General features: G+C 42.7%; 1 protein-coding gene across 3 annotated transcripts in view; it reads left to right on the top strand.

Moving 5' to 3' along the window:
* The window catches only part of LOC139375973 (cytosolic phospholipase A2-like), a 29,941-nt gene extending 13,245 nt beyond the window's left edge, over positions 1-16,696 (top strand). For all 3 annotated transcript variants that reach the window (XM_071117961.1, XM_071117962.1, XM_071117963.1), the window contains exons 13-18: positions 2,966-3,031; positions 3,176-3,421; positions 3,702-3,886; positions 6,222-6,411; positions 14,161-14,318; positions 14,939-16,696. In XM_071117961.1, coding sequence (XP_070974062.1) covers positions 2,966-3,031; positions 3,176-3,421; positions 3,702-3,886; positions 6,222-6,411; positions 14,161-14,318; positions 14,939-15,079 — 986 coding nt within the window. In that variant the 3' untranslated portion in view covers positions 15,080-16,696. The remainder of the gene's footprint in view (positions 1-2,965; positions 3,032-3,175; positions 3,422-3,701; positions 3,887-6,221; positions 6,412-14,160; positions 14,319-14,938) is intronic.
* The last annotated feature ends 534 nt before the right edge of the window (positions 16,697-17,230 follow it).

Below are 17,230 nucleotides of genomic sequence, written 5' to 3'. Positions count from 1 at the left end.
ACAAAAATCTGTTGAAATAACGCAGGATGTATTATACTTTAGAATTGCATTGAGGCATACTTATTTCACTGTACAGCCTTAAGTATGGATTGTGGATCAATGACATGGGGTATCAGTCTACTACTCAGGGACACCCAGAGAACATTAGCGTTGTAGCTCTCATTGTGGGACTCTGAATCAACTGAATTGAGCCACATTTATTGTCAACCTATGTGTATTGAACATTGTTCCAGAGGAAAAACAATAGTGCATGGATGTTTTGGAGTCTGATAACTCTGAGGAGGATGTTGGGAAAAAAAATATTGGGTATTGCGTAGACTGATACTCCATTTCATTGATCCCCAGTCCTTAGGGAAAGCTGTACAGTGCAATATGAATGTCAATACACACAATATGCTGACTGGGGTGGTGATTTCACACAGTCACAGCGCAAACTCTTCACAGTTGTGTTCTGTGGGTGTCACCGAGTAGACTGATACCCCATTTCATTGCTTCACATTCAAACCTTGTTTAACATCTAGTGTAAATATGGAATGATTCCACGAATTGTAACCTCTGCATCACTTTCAAATAGGTGCTTTTATATTGAAGGCAAACCGCAAATTCCACTAGTGTGCCTAATCCTTATTGTGGCTAGCTTCACAACACATAACCCGGTCCGGTCGAGCCTCACTAGCCAGGTGAAGCTAGCTGGTTGTTTATAATGTTAGCTTTGGGCAACAGGGTTAAAAGTAGCTGGCTAGCTATTTATTTTCTTGACCTGAAGTTCAATTTCAATAGGCAAACAACAAGTGGCTACCTAGCTAATACTTACTCACAAGGATTCCGAAATCATTGCTAAGACTTATGAAAATGACTGCTGTTTTTACTGGTCATTGTTTTCAGGCTGTTTTTTTGGCGCTAGCTAGGTACCCCAGAAGTTGCGGTCAAACAAATAATGTTTTATTACCATATTGTAAACACATCGTTTGTGGCTGGTGTTTGCAGGATTTTTGTACGGCAGTAATAGTAGTGGTGGCGCTTAGCTTACACGTGCAAATTCAGAACACACAACATTCTATAATAGAACTGTGTTATTTGTCGTGTCAAATTAAAAGCTTATTTAACGCGTCAAACAGTATTATTTGACTTTTAAAAAAACAAACAAATTTTACCCCCTTTACTCCCCAATTTCGTGGTATCCAATTGTTAGTAGTTACTATCTTGTCTCATCGATACAACTCCTGCACGGGCTCGGGAGAGACAAAGGTTGAAAGCCATGCGTCCCCCGAAACACAACCCAACCAAGCCGCACTGCTTCTTAACACAGCGCGCATCCAACCCGGAAGCCAGCCGCACCAATGTGTCGGAGGAAACACCGTGCACCTGGTGACCTGGTTAGCGCGCACTGTGCCCAGCCTGCCACAGGAGTCTCTAGTGCACGATGAGGCAAGGATATCCCTACTGGCCAGGCCCTCCCTAACCCGGACGACGCTAAGCCGATTGTGCGTCGCTCCATGGACCTCGCGGCCGGCTGCGACAGACCCTAGGTCTCTGGTGGCACAGCTAGCACTGCGATGCAGTGCCCTAGACCACTGCGCCACCCGGGAGGCCCGACATTTATCATTTTTGACACACAAAGATCCAAAAGGCGTTTCATAGTATGTTGTGAAGCTAATAGCAGTGGCGCTATTACTGTGTAACTCCGGTAGTGCAACATGTGTACCGGTGCTCGAAAAGTTGACGAAAGCCAACATCACCCATGACTGAGAACGGTTGATTGTCAAGGGCATTGAATTCCATTATCTTGGCGTTAATAGATTTCGCCTTTGCGTTGTCTCGCTGAAATTTTCTTACTCTTTCAAATGACTGCTCGACTTGTTGACTGCTCGATCCACACAGCAGGCATTGTGGGCTAGGTTAGGAATGCTGTGTTGCACGTGTAGCCCAAAAGTTTACATGGCGTCATTACGTCATGTACCTACGTTATATAGGTATGTACGTCAGCTTTGACATCGGTTTTGCACATTGGCGTTAAACTAGACATCGGGCCGATCCCGATGGTGTCATTTTTAGCTAATATCGGCCGATTCCGATATGTTCACCGATATATCGAGCATCCCTAGTTTCAAACAATTAAGTATTCCCTATGTTTTCAAAATTAATACTGCCTTCAGCTCATTGCAAAGTGGTGTGTGACACGCTGAAGCCTGCCTACTGTTGCCTATGTACATTTAAATGGTAAATGCGCTTCAATTACCAGTTGAATAGGCTAAAAAGCGTTATTTTGTGATAGGATTTTTTTCTTCTCCCGGACAATTGTCCGGCGGCAGATTTATTTATCGGATTTTAATTGATTTATTATCCAAAAGAAAATGGAAACCGTGGTGTGTGTGTGTGCGTGAGTGTGTGTGTGTGTGTGTGTGTGCGTGCGTACCGTTATGTGCATGTTTCTCGATGTCCAAATATAGATGTAGCAGTGGATAACCCTACTTCCACTGAATATCAGCTCATTGAGTCATAATCAAGTTGCTAATCAAGTTGAACCCTTTTACCATTGACACAGCATTTACCGGTTTAACTTCAGCCAGGTTAAGGGTTACATGATTGACAGTTTCTCAAATAAACAAAGTCACGTAGAACACTTGGGTAGCAGATAGAAATGATAACAACTTCCTCTGCCAGACCTAATGTGAAAGCAACTATAATGGCACTTTAATGTCTTGCAAATACTAGCTGTTGGTAAGCACATTCACTGTGAACTCCATGGTAGTTCACAGTCACACCAATGTACAGTACTCTGGACAGTACTCTGAATGTTGTTGTGAAACTCCACAGGGAATGAGGAAGTCCAGTCAGCAAGCTCATACTGTGGATAGTGAGTCAGTTCAAGTTTTATTGTCACATGCTAAAGTACAGTGAAACGATTAAGTTGGATACTGAGTGAGGGTTTGGTTTTCACATGAATGTTGTCACTGTTTTTCAGAGCAAATAAAGCCTCAGCACATTGTGGGTGAGGAGACGCAGGAAAATGAGGACGAGCCAAGAAAAGGTACGGTCTACGAGAGAGAAAGGGTGTGTTGTGTGTCTTAGGGCTTTGGTAGTGACATCCCCATTTCCCCCCTCTCCTCATCCTCCTTTCATCCTCCCCTCCTCATCCCTCTCTCCTCATCCCCCTCTCCTCCATCCCCTCCAGCGGGTGGAACAGAAAACCAGGAGGCAGAGGAAGAGCTCCAGCGTAATGCCCAGGCCAGCTGGACCAGCAGGATGTTCACCTCCCTGGTGGGGGAGTCCACCCTCTTCAACACCCGTGAGGGCAGAGCCGGAAAGGTGCACAACTTCATGCTGGGGCTCAACCTCAACTCCTCCATGCCTTTCTCCCCCTTCAACAACAGATCATACACACACCACAACCTGGAGGAGGAACAGGACGCCGTCACAGGTCTGAGATCAGTTTAACGGGGGGTTTAAGTGGGTGGGTCAGCGGGTTAACAGCCAAAGGGTTAACAGTCTGTAACAAGTCTATCACCATGATTGTCTAAGATTGGAAACCTGTTAGACTGTTCAGACCCATTAACCCATCTCTATGTAGATGGGTAAAGGAATACATCAACTATCAAATCAAGGCTTTGAATAACTATTATAGACTATTTGTGAGAATGGGTGATTGATTTGATAGATGATGACATTATTTATTGTCCCCTTACTGCGGTCCTCCTCAGACCCAGATGAGTTTGACCGCATCTACGAGCCGCTGGACGTGAAGAGTAAGAAGATCCACATAGTGGACAGTGGTCTGACCTATAACCTCCCGTACCCACTCATCCTGCGGCCGCAGCGTGGCGTCGACCTCATCATCTCCTTCGACTTCTCAGCCCGCCCCAGTGACTCCAGCCCACCCTTTAAGGTGAGCAATGCACACACATTCAAGCACGCACACACACACAGACACACAAACACATGCAGACAGGCACACACGTATGTGTTCTCTATATACAAACATACTGCACACACACCCACATTTTAAATACTTTATTTGATTCCACAAATTACATTACAGTCAAGAAGGATTCAAACATTTCATAGGTCATGGATATATGGACACTTTGGATACAGAAAGCAGTTTTTCTCCACCCAGCAAGGCTGCCCATGACAGCTGACACGGCGCAGTACCTCGCTATCTGCTTTGCCTTTTTCCTGTGCAGGCCTGCAATCTGAAGGCCACGTACTGTCAGCCTATGTACAGTGCATTCAGGAAGTATTCAGACCCCTGCCCTTTTTCCACAGCCTTATTCTGAAATTGATTTTTTTTTAAACAATGACCTCATCAATCAATCTCAGGTGCGTCCTGTTTCCATTGATCATCCTTGAGATGTTTCTACAACTTGATTGGAGTCCACCTGTGGTAAATTCAATTGATTGGACATGATTTGGAAAAGCACACACCTGTCTATATAAGGTCCCACAGTTGACAGTGCATGTCAGCAAAAACCAAGCCATGAGTTTGAAGGAATTGTCCATAGAGCTCAGAGACAGGATTGTGTCGAGACACATATCTGGGTACGGGTGCCAAAAAATGTCTGCAGCATCGAAGGTCCCCAAGAGCGCAGTGGCCTCCATCATTCTTAAAAGGAAGAAGTTTGGAACCACTAAGACTCTTCCTAGAGCTGGCCGCCCATCCAAACTGAGCAATCCGGGGAGAAGGGCCTTGGCCAGGGAGGTGACCAAGAACCCGATGGTCACTCTGACAGAGTTCCTCTGTGGAGATGGGAGAACCTTCCAGAAGGACAACCACCTATGCAGCACTCTACCAATCAGGCATTTATGGTAGAGTGGAAGCCACTCCTCAGTAAAAGGCACATGACAGCCCGCTTGGAGTTTGCACCTAAAGGACTCTCAGACCATTAGAAACAAGATTATCTGGTCTGATGAAACCAAGATTGAACACTTTGGCCTGAATGCCAAGCGTCACTTCTGAAGGAAACCTGGCACCATACCTACGGTGAAGCATGGTGGTGGCAGCATCATGCTGTGGGAATGTTTTTCAGCGTCAGGAACTGGGAGACTAGTCAGGGAAAGATGAATGGAGCAAAGTACAGAGATCCTTGATGAAAACCTGTTTTAGAGCACTCAGGACCTCAGACTGGGATGAAGGTTCACCTTCCAACAGGACAACGACCCTAAGCACACAGCCAAGACAACGCAGGAGTGGTTTTGGGACAAGTCTCTGAATGTCCTTGAGTGGCCCAGCCAGAGCCCAGACTTGAACCTTAACCTCTCTGGAGAGATCTTAAAATAGCTGTGCAGCGATGCTCCCCATTCAACCTGACAGAGCTTGAGAGGACCTGCAGAGAAGAATGTGAGAAACTCCCCAAATACAGACGTGCCAAGCTTGTAGCGTCATACCCATGAAGACTCAAGGCTGTAATCGCTGCCAAAGGTGCTTCAACAATGTACTGAGTAAAGGGAATACTTATGTAAATGTGATATTTCTGTTTTTTTATATTTTTTTTATATATTGGCCTAAATTCCTAAAAAACAGTTTTTGCTTTGTCATTATGGGGTATTGTGTGTAGATTGGTGAGGAAAAATGTTTTTTTAATACATTTTGCATTAAGGCTGTAACATAACAAAATGTGGAAAAAGTCAAGGTGTCTGAATACTTTCCAAATGCACTGTACGTGGCTGATAACTGCACTGATAACTAATAAATGCACTGATAACCAACTTGTCAGAAAAGACCTGCTCCATGTAGGAGTCAAAAGAACAACGCATTTGCAAAATGAGCACCTCCCTCCGGGGCTCCCCCCACAACAAAATCTCTTATTTGGTTTGCAAGGAAACACATCATCAACATCAAACCAGCCTCCTCTGACAATAGAATGGTTGTGAATAAGCACTGTTACTGTCTGTCTCACCTCACTAGCTATCAGGTTGACGAGGCGGTCATGTCTAACTATGTATAAGTCCTTGTATGAACGGCAACCATTAACAACATGTGAAACAGACTCTTTCATTTGACTCATGTTATACAACGTGATACAAAATGGATTGGATATACAAGCTCATTTTAGCTCTGCACAACAATATATTTAGACCAATATTTACTCTGTTTTACAAAGACATTTGAGAATGTAATACATCTGAATGACATACCATTTTTTACGACAGTGTGTGTGTGTGTCCGTTTATTGACTGCTTTCTGTCTGTTCTTCAATCTACTGTTCTGTGTGTGTGTCAAGGAGCTCCTGCTAGCTGAGAAATGGGCTCGCATGAACAAGCTTCCCTTCCCAAAGATCGACCCCAAAGTGTTTGACCGTGAGGGCCTCAAGGAGTGTTATGTCTTCAAACCCCGCAAGGAAGACAAGTGCTGCCCCACCGTCATCCATTTTGTACTGGCCAACATCAACTTCAGGGAATTCAAAGCTCCCGGTGAGGACTGGTGAAACTACTGTATGGCTGTAGGATCAGGGAAAACTAGGCTGCATCTGAAATGGCATCCTATTAGTGCACTACTTTTGACCAGAGCCCCTTGGCCAAAGGTAGCGCACTATACAGGGAAATGGAGTCCATTTTGGACACACCCTAGGCCTTGGTTTAAAGCCCATAAACTACAATGTGTTATAATGTGTTATAGGCTATAACTTTGTCCCAGAGTTTTTCATGGTGAGCTTAGATGGTTGGGAAAAATTGAAGGTCCTAGTTATGATCTATAGACGGGTTGCCTGAAAACAATGCTGAAGGCCGTGTGTTGTTGTTGTTAGCTAGACACAATGACAAAAAGTTGCCATTCGGGAAATCGTAGGCGGCTCGTTTCAACTAGTTGTCTCTTATTATTGATACCATGTCTTATTTTGAGGTGTTTAACTCAAAACACATTTTATTTGTCACATGCGCTCAATACAACGGGTGTAGACTTTAACGTGAAATGCTTGCTTACGAGCCATTCCCAACGATGCAGAGTTAAAAAATAATTATAAATAGAAAAATAGTAACACACAAAATAAAATACACAAGAATGAAGCTATATACAGAAAATACCAGATCAATGTGCAGTGACATGAGGTATTTGAGGTAGATATGTACATAAAGGCAGGTTAAAGTGACTAGACATCAGGATAAATAATAATAAGAGTAAAATAAGGAACAGAGTAGCAGCATCAAATATTGTGTGTGTGTTATGTGCATGTGTTCTTTGTTTCTGGCCATTTTGAGCCTGTAATCAAACACACATGCTGATACTCCAGATACTAAACTAGTCTAAAGAAGGCCAGATGTATTGCTTTAATCAGGACAACAGTTTTCAGCTGTGCTAACATAATTGCAAAAGGGTTTTCTAATGATCAATTAGCTTTTTAATATGATAAACTTGGATTAGCAAACACAACGTGCCATTGGAACACAGGAGTGATGATTGCTGATAATGGGTCTCTGTACGCCTATGTAGATATTCTATTTAAAAACATATTTGTTTCCAGCAACAATAGTCATTTACAATATTAAGAATGTCTACACTGTATTTCTGATCATTTTGATGTTATTTTAATGGACAAAACATGTGCTTTTCTTTCAATAACAAGGACATTTCTAAGTGACCCCAAACTTTTGAACAGTAGTTGAAGTTGGAAGTGTACATAGACCTTAGCCAAATACATTTATACTCCGTTTTTCACAATTCCTGACATTTAATCCAAGTAAAAATTCCCTGTCTTAGGTCAGTTTGGATCACTGCTTTATTTTAATAATTTGAAATGTCAGAATAATAGTAGTATGATTTATTTCAGCTTTTACATACACTCAATTAGTATTTGGTAGCATTGCCTTTAAATAGTTTAACTTGGGTCAAACGTTTTGGGTAGCCTTCTACAAGCTTCCCACAATAAGTTGGGTGAATTTTGGCCCATTCCTCCTGACAGAGCTGGTGTAACTGAGTTAGGTTTGTAGCTTTTTCAGTTCTGCCCACACATTTTCTATGGGATTGAGGTCAGGGCTTTGTGATGGCCACTCCAATACCTTGACTTTGCTGTCCTTAAGCCATTTTGCCACAACTTTGGAAGTATGCTTGGGCTCATTGTCCAATTGGAAGACCCATTTGTGACCAAGCTTTAACTTCCTTATTGATGTCTTGAGATGTTGCTTCAATATATCCACATAATTTTCCTCCCTCATGATGCCATCTATTTTGTGAAGTGCACCAGTCCCTCCTGCAGCAAAGCGCCCTCACAACATGATGCTGCCACCCCCGTGCTTCACGGTTGGGATGGTGTTCTTCGGCTTGCAAGCAACCCCTTTTAACTCCAAACATAATGATGGTCATTATGACCAAACAGTTTTGTTTCATCAGACCAGAGGACATTTCTCCCAAAATTACGATATTTGTCCCCATGTGCAGTTGCAAACCGTAGTCTGATTTTTTTATGGTGGTTTTGGAGCAGTGGCGTCTTCCTTGCTGAGTTCTTCCTTGCTCAGGTTCTGTCGATATAGGACTTGTTTTATTGTGGATGTAGATACTTTTGTACCTGTTTCCTCCAGCAACTTCACAAGGTCCTTTGCTGTTCTGGGATTGATTTGCACCTTTTGCACCACAGTACGTTCATCTCTAGGAGACAGAACGCGTCTCAATCCTGAGTGCTATGACGGCTGCATGGTCCCATGGTGTTTATTCTTGCGTACTATTGTTTGTACAGATGAACATGGTACCTTCAGGCATTTGGAAATTGCTCCCAAGGATGTACCAGACTTGTGAAGGTCCACCATTTTTTTCTGATGTCTTGGCTTTTTTCTTTTGATTTTCCCATGATGTCAAGCAAAGAGGCACTGAGTTTGAAGGTAGCCCTTGAAATACATCCACAGGTACACCTCCAATTGACTCAAATGATGTCAATTAGCATATCAGAATCTTCTAAAGCCATGACATAATTTTCTGGAATTTTCCAAGCTGTTTAAAGGCACAGTCAACTTAGTGTATGTAAACTTCTGACCCACTGGAATTGTGATACAGTGAATTAGAAGTGAAATAATCTGTCTGTAATCAATTGTTGAAAAAATGACTTGTGTCATGCACAAAGTAGATGTCCTAACCTGACTTGCCAAAACTATAGTTTGTTAACAAGAAATTTGTGGTGGTTAAAAAACAAGTTTTATTGACTCCAACCTAAGTGTATGTAAACTTCCGACTTCAACTGTACATACAACGCAACATACAACAGTTTCATCGATTTTACTGAGTTACAGTTCATTTAATTAAATTGGTCAATTGAAATAAATTAATTTTCAACTAATCTATGGATTTCACATGACTGGGCAGGGGCGCAGCCATGGTTGGACTTGGGCGGGCATAGGCCCACCCACTTGGGACACAGGTCCAGCCAATCAGAATGAGTTTTTCCTCACAAAAGGTTCTTTATTACAGACAGAAATACTCCTCAGTTTTATCAGCTCTCCAGGAGGCTGGTCTCCGCAGGTGAAGAAGCCTGATGTGGAGGTCCTGGGCTGGTGTGGTTACACTTGGTCTGTGGTTGTGAGGCCGGTTGGACGCACTGCCAAATTCTCTAAATTGACATTGGAGGCAACTTATGGTAGAGAAATCAACATTACATTCTCAGGCAACAGCTCTGGTAGGGATTCCTGCAGGCAGCATGCCAATTGCACGCTGTGGCATTGTGTTGTGTGACAAAACTGCGCATTTTAGAGTGGCCTTTTATTGTCCCCATCACAAGGTGCACTCGTGTAATGATCATGCTGTTTAATCAGCTTCTTGATATGCCACACCTGTTAGGTGAATGGATTATCTTGGCAAAGGAGAAATGCTCACTAATGGATGTAAACAAACAATTTTGTGCACAAAATTTGAGAGAAATATGCTTTTTGTGTGTGAAACATTTCTGTCATCTTTTATTTTAGCTCATGAAACATGGGACCAACACTTTACATGTTGCGTTTATATTTTTGTTCGGTATAGTATTACGAGTATGCATAGAGTCAGTGCAAGATAGTCTGGGTAACCAAATTGTATTTGTCACATGCGCCGATGTAGTATAGTAGACCTTACAGTGAAATGCTTACTTACGTGCCCTTAACCAACAATGCAGTTTTAAGAAAAATAAGTGTTAAGTAAAAAATAGAAAATAAAAGTAACACATTATTAAACAGCAGCAGTAAAATAACAATAGCGAGGCTATATACAGGGGGTACCGGTACAGAGTCAATGTGCTGGGGCACTGGTTAGTCGAGGTAATTGAGGGTAATATGTACGTGTTGGTAGAGTTGAAGTGATGCATAGATAATAAACAGACAGTAGTAGCAGCAGCGTAAAAGATGGGTCTGGCCCTTTGATTAGCTGTTCGGGATTCTTATGGCTTGGCGGTAGAAGCTGTTAAGAAGTGTTTTGGACCTAGACTTGGCGCTCCAGTACCACTTGCCGTGCGGTAGCAGAGAGAGCAGTCTATGACTTGGGTGGCTGGAGTCTTTGACAATTTGTAGGTCCTCCCTCTGACACTGCCTGGTATAGAGGTCCTGGATGGCAGGAAGCTTGGCCCCAGCGATGTAGTGGGCCATATGCACTACTCTCTGTAGTGCCTTGCGGTCGGAGGCTGAGCAGTTGCCATACCAGGCAGTGTTGCAACCTGTTCTCGATGGTACAGCTGTAGAACTTTTTGAGGATCTGAGGACCCATGCCAAATATTTTCAGTCTCCTGAGGGGGAATAGGCTTTGCTGTGCCCTCTTCACGACTGTCTTAGTGTGTTTGGACCATGATAGTTTGTTGGTGATGTGGACACCAAGGAACTTGAAGCTCTCAAGCTGCTCCACTACAGCCCCGTCGATGAGAATGGGGGTATGCTCGGTCCTCCTTTTCCTGTAGTCCACAATCATCTCCTTTGTCTTGATCACGTTGAGGGAGAGGTTGTTGTCCTGGCAACACATGGCCAGGGTTCTGACCTCCTCCCTATAGGCTGTCTCATCATTGTCGGTGATCAGGTCTACCACTGTTGTGTCATCGGCAAACTTGATGATGGTGTTGGAGTCGTGCCTGGCCATGCAGTCATGAGTGAACAGGGAGTACAGGAGGGGACTGAGCACACACCCCTGAGGGCCCCCGTTTTGAGGATCAGCATGGTGGATGTGTTGTTACCTACCCTTACCACCTGGGGGCGGCCTGTCAGGAAGTCCAGGATCCAGTTGCAGTGGGAGGTGTCCCAGGGTCCTTAGCTTAGTGATGAGCTTTGAGGGCACTACGGTGTTGAATGCTGAGCTTTAGTCAATGAATAGCATAGGTGCGTAGGTGTTCCTTTTGTCCAGGTGAGAAAGGGCAGTGTGCAATAGAGATCGGATCATCTGTTGGGGCGGTATGCAAATTGGAGTGGGTTGAGGGTTTCTGGGATAATGGTGTTGATGTGAGCCATGACCAGCCTTTCAAAGCACTTCAAGGCTACCGACGTGAGTGCTACCGACGTGAGTGCTACGGGTCGGTCGTCATTTGGTTAACTATTTATTTATTAACTACTTAGCAGTTTCATGGCTATCATGTCACGACTATACTAAAATAGCAAAAATCCATTAGCTAGCTAACCAACAACTGTAACGATGTATTTGAAAGACAGCAAGTGCTCATTGTGCAAATGTATTTGTTTATTATAAAAATTTGGAGAAGAAATATAGCTTACATGTTGCCATCAATCCTTTGATATTGAGCCAACCACATCTGTTTTGCCTCAAGGGTTGCGACACACATCAATTTTGTTACTTAAAACTTCTTAGGGCTGCAATCCCATTTATCGGGATGATATGACAGCAGCCAGTGAAAGTGCAGGGCGCCAAATTCAAAACAACAGAAATCTCATAATTAAAATTCCTCAAACATACATGTATTTTATACCGTTTTAAAGGTAATCTTGTTGTTAATCCCACCACAGTGTCCGATTTCAAATATGCTTTACAGTGAAAGCACCACAAACGATTATGTTAGGTCACCACCAAGCCACAGAAAAACACAGCCATTTTTCCAGCCAAAGAGAGGAGTCACAAAAAGCACAAATAGAGATAAAATGAATCACTAACCTTTGATAATCTTCATCAGATGACACTCATAGGACTTCATGTTACACAATACATGTATGTTTTGTTTGATAAAGTTCATATTTATATAAAAAAATCTGAGTTTACATTGGCGCGTTACGTTCACTAGTTCCAAAAACATCCAGTGATTTTGCATAGCCACATCGATTCAACAGAAATACTCATCATCAATGTAGATGATAATACAAGTTAAACACATGGAGTTATAGATATCTCCTTAATGCAACCGCTGTGTCAGATTTCATAAAAACTTTACGGAAAAAGCAAACAGAGACGGCGCTCAGAAAATTAATCAAATTAGCCGCCATGTTGGAGTCAACAGAAACCAGAAATTACATGATAAATATTCCCTTACCTTTGATGATCTTCATCAGAATGCACTCCCAGGAATCGCAGTTCCACAATAAATGCTTGATTTGTTCGATAATGTCTGTTATTTATGTCCAAGTAGCTACTTTTGTTAGCGTTAGGTACACATATCCAAATGCTCGTGTGTTTGGACAAAAACTTTGGACAAAAACTTCAAAAAGTTATATTACAGGTCGAAGAAACATTTCAAACTAAGTATAGAATCAATCATTAGGATGTTTTTATCATAAATATTCAATAAAGTTCCAACCAGAGAATTCCTTTGTGTCTACAGGAGCAGGGCGATATCATGTGGAATGCGCATGACCAGGAAATGGCTCTCTGCCAGTAAGCTGACTCATTCAGCTTGTATTCAGTCCCACAACACAGTAGAAGCCTCATTCAAGTTTCTAAAGACGGTTGACATCTATTGGAAGCCCTAGGAAGTGCAACTTCATTCATATCCTAATGTGAATTCAATAGGGCCTGAGTTGAAAATCGACCAACCTCAGATTTCTCACTTCCTGTTTGGATTTCTTCTCAGGTTTTTGCCTGCCATATGAGGTCTGTTATACTCACAGACATCATTCAAACAGTTTTAGAAACGTCAGAGTGTTTTCTATCCAATACTAATAATAATATGCATATATTAGCAACTGAGACTGAGGAGCAGGCCGTTTACTCTGGGCACCTCTGGGCACCTTTCATCCAAGCTACTCAATACTGCCCCTGCAGCCATAAGAAGTTTTAACGACCCATCTGTCTATTGCTACATTAATGACTGCAATGGCTTCATCATCTTCCTCTATTCCATGAATGGGATTTATGTCAGAATTGGTGGATGTTGTCATGGTAGCTAGGTGAAATCCCACTGGTGACTTCATTTGGATCTTTCCCTATCACTAGGGAAATGAGAAGAGGAAACAACTACTGTTTATTGGGACATAGGCCTACAGTATACGTGGAAAGGACAGCAGGGCTGTTTAAGCTATAAGGCACAAGGGGTTGTGGTATATGGCCAGTATACCACGGCAAAGGGCTTGTTTCGCACTGCGGAGTCCCTGGATACAGTCCTTAGCCAAGGTATATTGGCCATATACCACAAAGCCTCAAGGTGCCTTATACCTTTCATAAACTGGTTACCAAATTAAACTGTTGTCTCAAAGAAATGTTTAGTCTGCTGTTTAAAATTAAACTTTCTCACATCACATATTTACACCTCCAAGGTATCTGCTCATCAGATAAAACGGCATCTCGGACCTAAACTTCACTGTCTTGTTATCAACTTAAAACTTAAGTATTACTGTAAAGACTTATCTCATGACTTAAAAATGTTATTTTAGGTATTGACTCGTTGTTCATTCCATCTCTATGGGATATGGCTTACTACGTATCTGATTTTTTTTAAATCCACATATTGCAGAATTCCAACCTATTGTAGGACACTGTTGTTTAAACATGTAGGATGCCCACTCTCCTTCTCCCCCCACTCTGTCTCTTAACTTACTTTCAGCAAAATACTATCTTTGAGATTTTATCCTCTACCAATTCCACTCTATCTTTCCGTTTCAGTATCTGCCATTGTTTCGTCATCTCTACACAGACGCTGGAATTTATTTACTGACATAAGCCAGTCACCTCTGTCATTGTTTTTGTTTTTTACTGTCTTTCTGATTTCTATTTTAGTGAGTGAGTTGTAAAGATTATATGTGCATTAAAATAACAACAACCACTCTTCTTTTTGTATTATCCATCAGGAGTCCCTCGAGAGACGGATAAAGAGAAGGAGTTTGGTGACTTTGATGTCTTCGACGACCCCGAGAGTCCATACTCCACGTTCAACTTCCAGTACTCCAACCAGGCCTTCACCCGCCTCCACGACCTCATGGAGTTCAACACGCTCAACAACATCGAGGTGCGTCTCACACACACACAAACAAGCAAATGCACGTAGTGATGCACGTAGTGATGGGCATTTTTTTTAAATTGACTGCGAGTACTCACGTTATTTTATTTAGAGTACTCGAGTACTCAAATAATACAAATTTAAATTGAAAATTGAATTTAAGGCCCGCACTGAAAAATAATATGTGCCTATTTATCATTAGGCCTAACTTGTATGATGCTTGGTTTGGTTTATTTTGTGTTGTGCCCTGCAAATGCACATGTACAAATGGAACACTCGAGTTGAAGCAAATGAACGTCCTCAATTTTTTTTTTACTATTCTGGAACAAAATGTCACTTTCTTGTTTCCCCATCAAATATCTGTGTATCTCACCACAGCCTGGTGTTGTTGACAGTGTGTAACTGCTGCTGTGATGGAGAGCCACAATGTGATATACATGTGTTTATTATTAGCCTGTAGTATGTGATGTATGATCTGTATTTTCAGTGCTGTATTTTCTCTGTTCTGTTTCCTTTATCATCTTATGTTGGTCTCTCCCCCTCACCCATCTCTTTCCCTCCCTGTCACCCTCTCTCTCTTTCTCTCTCTCCTTCTCTCTCTCCCTCTCTTTCTTCTCTGACTGCTGTAGGTGATCAAGGATGCGATAATGGACAGCATCAGCCAGAGACGGGAGAACCCCTCACGCTGCTCCGTCTCCATCTCACTTAATGAAATTGAAAACAAGAAGTTCTTGAAACGGAACGTCAGCTCAGCTAAGCTTCCCATATAACTCCACCAGAGACACCTTTCTATATCCATGACAAGACCTGGAGGTTAAGTTTTTTTATAGAACAAAACGTTACAGCTCTAAGAACAGATAAGAATGGTAACCAACCTATCCTTGTAGCTACAAGGCTTATCTCTGTTTGAATGGGATATAAGCCTCACTTCAAGCTAGCCTGGTCTCAGACCTGTTTGTGATTTCTTGCCAACTCACGACAATGGCCATGGGAGTTTGAAAGACAGTACAAACTGATCTGAGACCAGGGTGACTTAAAGCAACTATGCAGCCTCTTCTTTTGAGCTCTGTATGACTATTGTTTGGGAGAGGATGCAGCACACCTTGTTCTGTATATTCCTGGCCTAGCATCTGGGGTGGTGTGGTTAATCTTTAAACGGGTCGCTCACTCTCTCACACACACAAGGACACACACACTCCATCCCTTCATGCAGCAGGCAGAGGAGAGAGGAGAGATCACACCTGGGAATGCATGTTTGTGTGAAGGCCTGCCTAGCGATGCAATGTATCTCTGGCAGGGGTCAGTCGAGGCGTGGCGTTGTCAAGGGATGAACATTTACTTCTAAAACGGATTTTACTGACTCACGTATTTGCTGCAGATCCAAACTTGAAATATCTGTAGTTGAATTAGAATGACTCCTTACCAATGATATTTTCTTTATGCCTTTCTAACTATCTTTACCGGTCTCTTGTTCCCTTTTCATCTATTTATTAGTATTTTGTTCCATACATACCGGGGAAGGGTGTTTGGTCTTTTGCTTTATCGTGGAAACATTGCTGAGATTTAGGGCAACATTGTCTCTGTTGCAGCAGATGGGGGAAAATAGCGTGTTTTCTTTATCACACTGTGCCTGTACTCTCCCGTCTAGGATTTTGAACCCCGGTCTCCCGGCCCCCGTGTGACAGGAGGGGATACTGACCATTATACTAATGAGGAGCTCAGGCTTGCAAGTCCACAGCTCCGCCTCTAAAAACACTCCTTCTGTAAGGCAATCTGTGAAATTCTATTGGCACCCACATTCTGCCTAGGCAAGCGTGCTATTCACAGCATTTACACAATGGAGACCTGGCTCTCAATTCCTCCTTCCTCTTCTCCCTCCTCCAGACTGTAGAAGAGAAGTGGGGGAAGGGATGATGGAATGTCTCCTCCCCTCCTTTCCCCCTGTTTTACCCAGTGGAAGAGAAGCAGGGGATGTCTGGGGAGGAGTGTTAGCTCACTCCTCCAGGGGAAGGCCTGGCTGAATGGCGTGATGTGAGGGGGAAAAGGCATGTGGGGAGTTGAACAAACCTAGAATTTCTCTGAGGCTGGCAAGTTGAAATGGGCATGCAACACACAGGAAGTTCATTACACACACATTCCATGTTGGGATGGCCCTATGCTATAGACGGTGTCTCACAAAGGATCCTCTTCCTTTGGGTTGCTTTTACAGTGCTTTGCAAAAGTATCCATCCCCCTTGGAGTTTTTCCTATTTTGTTGCATTACAACCTGTAATTTAAATGGATTTTTATTTGGATTTCATGTAATGGGCATACACAAAATAGTCCAAATTGGTGAAGTGAAATGAAAAAAATGACTTGATTTTAAAAAAATCTAAAAAAAAAAAAAATCTGAAAAGTGATGCATGCATATGTATTCACTCCTTTTGCTATGAAGCCCATAAATATGGTCTAGTGCAACCAATTACCTTCAGAAGTCACATAATTAGTTAGATTGCACACAGGTGGACTTTATTTAAGTGTCATATGATCTGTCACATGATCTCAGTATATATACATCTGTTCTGAAAGGCCCCAGAGTCTGCAACACCGCTAAGCAAGGGGAACCACCAAGCAAGCGGCACCATGAAGACCAAGGAGCTCTCCAAACAGGTCAGGGACAAAGTTGTGGAGAAGTACAGATCAGGGTTGGGTTATAAAAAAATATCAGAAACTTTGAACATCCCACGTAGCACCATTAAATCCATTATTAGAAAATGGAAAGAATATGGCACCACAACAAACCTGCCAAGAGAGGGCCGCCCAGCAAAACTCAAGGACCAGGTAAGGAGGGAATTATTCAGAGAGGCAACAAAGAGACCAAAGATAACCCTGAAGGAGCTGCAATGCTCCACAGAGGGGATTAGAGTATGTCCATAGGACCA

The sequence above is a fragment of the Oncorhynchus clarkii genome, chromosome 20 (genome assembly GCF_045791955.1).
Source record: "Oncorhynchus clarkii lewisi isolate Uvic-CL-2024 chromosome 20, UVic_Ocla_1.0, whole genome shotgun sequence".
Taxonomy (NCBI): Eukaryota; Metazoa; Chordata; class Actinopteri; order Salmoniformes; family Salmonidae; genus Oncorhynchus; species Oncorhynchus clarkii.
Note: the sequence above shows the minus strand (reverse complement) of the source record. Positions and strands in the feature narration are given on the sequence as shown.